Source organism: Carya illinoinensis, chromosome 9 (assembly GCF_018687715.1).
Source record: "Carya illinoinensis cultivar Pawnee chromosome 9, C.illinoinensisPawnee_v1, whole genome shotgun sequence".
Taxonomy (NCBI): Eukaryota; Viridiplantae; Streptophyta; class Magnoliopsida; order Fagales; family Juglandaceae; genus Carya; species Carya illinoinensis.
This window is the reverse complement of record NC_056760.1, coordinates 11,999,265-12,004,098: the sequence shown is the minus strand read 5'-3', so window position 1 is coordinate 12,004,098 and position 4,834 is coordinate 11,999,265. Positions and strand designations below refer to the sequence as shown.

The 4,834-nt window shown below is 34.5% G+C and overlaps 1 protein-coding gene across 1 annotated transcript; it reads left to right on the top strand.

Annotated features, from left to right (window-relative positions):
• The first annotated feature begins 754 nt into the window (after positions 1 to 754).
• LOC122275409 (premnaspirodiene oxygenase-like) lies at positions 755 to 2,766 on the top strand. The gene is made up of 2 exons (XM_043084452.1): positions 755 to 1,734; positions 1,867 to 2,766. The coding sequence occupies exons 1-2, from the start codon at positions 838 to 840 to the stop codon at positions 2,497 to 2,499; spliced, it is 1,530 nt and encodes a 509-aa protein (XP_042940386.1). The 5' UTR covers positions 755 to 837; the 3' UTR covers positions 2,500 to 2,766.
• The last annotated feature ends 2,068 nt before the right edge of the window (positions 2,767 to 4,834 follow it).

Below are 4,834 nucleotides of genomic sequence, written 5' to 3'. Positions count from 1 at the left end.
CGTTAGTCTGATTGAAGTCCCCACAGTGAATGGTGAGTTCCAATGTCTGAAAAGCATGTCGATCCCAGCAACTTTTGCTTCTTTTCAGAAAAGTTTATGAAACAGGATTTGAATTCAAGACTGATGAAAACAGAAGGGGTTTGAGAAAATTGCGCTTCATGAGCTTAAACAACACAATTTGATTAGGGATATGCCATTTTTATGTAGATTTGACCAGTCATCGACAAAATTTTCCAATTGGCTAGAGAATATGAAGCTGTTTTTTCTGTTAGCTCTGCATTAATTTATATTTTACTCCAAATTAGCTATGACCTTTGCCTCATTAGTCAGTCATCACCATCATGAATGAGATACAACATTAAATTATCTTCGTATTATATAGCAGGTAACCTAATTTTGACAGTCATTATACCAAAAGATTAATGACCCGTGACAGAGAGTTGACAAAAGAGATGCAAATGAAAATATTATTGTTTTCCTTATTTAATCTCCTGCTCGTTGCAATAACATTAATAGATTATCGAACATTGGTGTCAGATCATGGTCAACTTAGGCGTTCATTGGTGTCAGATCTTTCAATTTGAAGGTCAATGATGATCGGACATCTGGAAATGGTAGAGATATGTGATACTGAAAGGACAATTATTTTCTTGTGACAACCTCTCAGCCTCCAATGTTACGATAACATGTAAACTAATCAATAATTGGAATGCAATAATTGGAATTGTCCAGTGTATTATATTCGGCTTCGATATTTGCATAAAGCAAAAATAAAAAAGTGAACTTGCATAGTGAGAATTTAGAAAAAAAATTACATCTTTCTCACCTTCTTCTTCCATGGCACTCCAATATTCCTTGGCTCTCAACACCACATTTCTCCTCCTTCCTTTGATTTGGCTCTTAAAGAGATGCAGAAGATCGGCCAAAGTTCAGAAATTGCCCCCGGGACCCTGGAAATTACCACTTATAGGGAACTTGCACGACTTGGTTGGATCCCTACCACACCATGCTCTGCGAGAACTGGCTAGAAAATATGGACCGCTCATGCACCTGCAACTGGGTGAAGTATCTGCAGTTGTGGCAACATCCCCCAGGATAGCTAGAGAGTTCATGAAGACCCATGACCTCGCCTTTGGGAAGAGGCAAGAAGTTTTTGCAGCAAAGATTTTGACCTACGATTGCTCAAACATTGTTTTTTCTCCAGTTGGTAATTATTGGAGGCAAATGCGAAAAGTTTGCATCATGGAACTCCTGAGTGCCAAGAGGGTCCAATCCTTTTCTTCTCTTCGAGAAGATGAGGTTTGTAATCTCATCGAGTCCATCCGCTTATCATCAGGATCACCGATCAATTTTACAGAAAAGATTTATTCTTTAACAAGTACCATCGTATGCAAGGCAGCTTTTGGCAGCAAATGCAAAGATCCTGATGCATTTATATCTTTGACTAGGGAAGCAATATCCGAAGGAGGAGGCTTTGACTTGGCCGATTTGTTTCCTTCACAGAAATTTCTTCGTGTGATGACTGGAACGAAAACTAAAGTAGAGGAGATGCATCGGAAGCTTGACAGGATCTTGGAGAACATCATCCATGAGCACAAGGAGAACCAGATGAGTGCAGCAATTAGCGAGGTTGAACCGGGGCAGGAAGATCTTGTTGACTCTCTGTTGCGCCTTCAGCAAAGTAGCGGCCTTGAGGTCCCCATTACAACTAAGAACATAAAGGCTGTCATCTGGGTTAGTGTGTATATCTGCTATCATGCTAGAGTTGAATCCCAAGTAATTCTTGGGCTCATTCACACTTTGTTGTCATTAACATATTTTTCTTTTCATAAGAACATTCTGTGAATATTTCGAACTTCATTCCAGGACATGTTTGCTGCCGGAACTGATACTTCATCAACCACGGTTGTTTGGGGTATGTTAGAAATGATGAGGAACCCTACAGTTCTGGAGAAGGCACAAGCTGAGATAAGACAAGCCTTCAGAGGAAAGAAGAAGATCCATGAGAAAGACGTTGGGAATCTAAGTTACTTAAAGTTAGTGATTCAAGAAACTCTGAGGTTACACCCACCTCTTCCCTTGTTAATCCCAAGAGAATGCACAGAGCCATGCGAAATTGATGGATATGAGATACCCGTCAAAACTAAAGTCATCATAAATGCATGGGCAATTGCAAGAGATCCTGCATATTGGAATCATGCTGAGAGTTTCATGCCCGAGAGGTTTGCTGGTAGTTCAAATGATTTCAGAGGGACTAGCTTTGAATATATCCCTTTCGGTGCAGGGAGGAGGATGTGCCCGGGAATATCATTTGGTCTTGCCAATGTTGAACTTCCTCTAGCTCAACTGCTGTATCATTTCGACTGGGAACTCCCAGGAAGGACGAAACCAGAAGATCTGGACATGAGTGAAACCGTTGGTGTTGTTGCCGGGAGGAAAAAGCCCTTTTATTTGATTGCAAGTGCATTTACTCCTTCACTTGACGAATCCCGCGGCTGACTTCCAGGCTTACTACACGATCTGGAAAATGCAGGAGGTATTATATCACATAATTCGTTTATATCGAACTCCCAGGATTTTACCCTTCACCACGTTAATTAATCGCTGTACTAGTAGTTAAAAGTGTATCCCAGATAGTATTTTCTTGAAGAATCCTTGGTGTTGATTGCTGGAATATTCATCTTTCATGAAGGATTGTAAAAGTGAATCACGTATCTGCATGACCAGGCATGGTTTTAATCTTACATCTTTTGAGATTCATGCTAATTTGTTTCCTTGACGTTAGTCCGCAACTCCAAATCTCGCCCGGCCTCCTTTTGATCTGGTTGTGTATTAGCAATTTGGCATTGCTCTATGAGCCTTGAATTTGGTTTTCTATACAACTCCGTAGAGAAGACAATGATCACCAATTATTGGATAAGGCTCAAGATGATCCCTGGAGCAGTTTTTGGAACGCGAGTCAATAATTGGAGGTAGTGCAGGACCCATTAAAACAGAGTAGTATTTAATGTAAACTTAAAAAGGGCAATGATGCGTTAAGTTGTAGAATTGCAAATGTCGCGTAATCACTTTAAAAAAAAATGAGTCTACGATTAAAAAGTTAATTTTTTTTTATATGAGTCCCATATTAATTCATTTTTTTCAAAACGACTGCACGCCGCTTGCACAACCACGACTGCAAATATCATTTCTCCAACTTAAACTCTGTGTTATCCGTTATATTTATTTTATTATAATAAATGACTATCTAATTATAAATATTAAATATTAATTTTTGTTATTTTTTTGTTAAGTCTTTATTGATCAAAAGGCCTTTAAAATTTGATCATTTGAAATTTAATAAAAGATCTCATTTTATCAAAAGATCCTTAAGACTTTTGATCATTTGACATGTAAATTTTTTATAAAATTTAATGAATGATCTTATTTTAGCAAAAGGTCTTTAATAGCCCTGCAGCGCACATGAATTGATGTTTCTTTTTCATGTCCTTTTTGTTTTGACTGTGTACTCATTTTCTTTTCTTTTTTTTTTGTTTCAATTTTTTAAAATAAAAAAATTAAAATGACTTTACTTTTTAGAACAAAAACGCTTTAGAGTATTCTCATTGTAAAATTCAACTTTAAGTAAATTTAACTAATAAAATACTTAAAACACGCAATATATAATATTAATTATTAATTTAAGTAGAATATAATTATTATTATTATTAATATTTAATATTATTAATTTGATCAGAATATAATTATTATTAATATTTTAACTAGTAGAACTATAAAATGTGATAAAAATAGAAGTTAAAAAAATTATTAAATTAATAATATTTTATTATTATATAGAGAGTAAATAGATAATCTAATATGGATGTAGACTAATGCTCATATTTTGCTGAAATGTAGATTTTTTTTTTTAATCTTTATTTTCTATCTTTCTTTAACTTTGTATTTTCTTTTCTCAGATAAATAAGCTACTGACTTTTTCCTTTTTTTTTTTAATTTAAATCATTATGTTAGGTGCATCCCGAGGCTAACGCAATCGGGGCCATTCCCTAATATATATATATACATATATATATATATATATATATATATATATATATATATATATGAGAAATAATAGATACAGTCGTGAGTGTGTAAGTACCACACAATCATTTTGAAAAAGTAAATAAATACGAGATCCACATAAAAAACTATTAATTTTTTAATAGTGAATCCCACTATTTTTCAAAGTGACTGCACGATACTTGCATATTTTTCGACTGTACGTAGCATTACTCTTTTATTTTTATTTTATTTTTCTTTTAAGTATTTTTAAAATATCTGTAACTATTAAAAATTAAAAAAAAAATATAAACTCACTAATACTCACTTTCTTAATTATTAAAAAAATAAAAAAAAAATATGAATAGATATATTTGGTGGGCATGATTAAAAATTATACTATCATTTTCTATTTGATTAATTATGTGATAGTGACTAATAGGTTTTCGAAAATGTAAAATCGGTACATACCTGTTTGTTCTCAAATTTTGGTCAAAATCGAACCAAATAAGACCGGTTACACCCCTAGCTGCATTATTGAAGACCAAGGTTAAATCATGAATGCGAACTATTTGGTTTTGATGAAGTCCTCTGACAGTTCCGCTGAGTAGAGGGCTCGTTAAGTCTAATTGAAGTTCCCATAGTGAATGGCGAGTTCCCAACTTCCAATGCCACACTGTAGACAATTTTTGGTATGCTGCATGAACTTGGATCTACCATTTTCTGTCAAGAAATTTCAAAACAAAACATAACAAAATATTTGAAAATATGTCTACAACACCCCCACCCATAA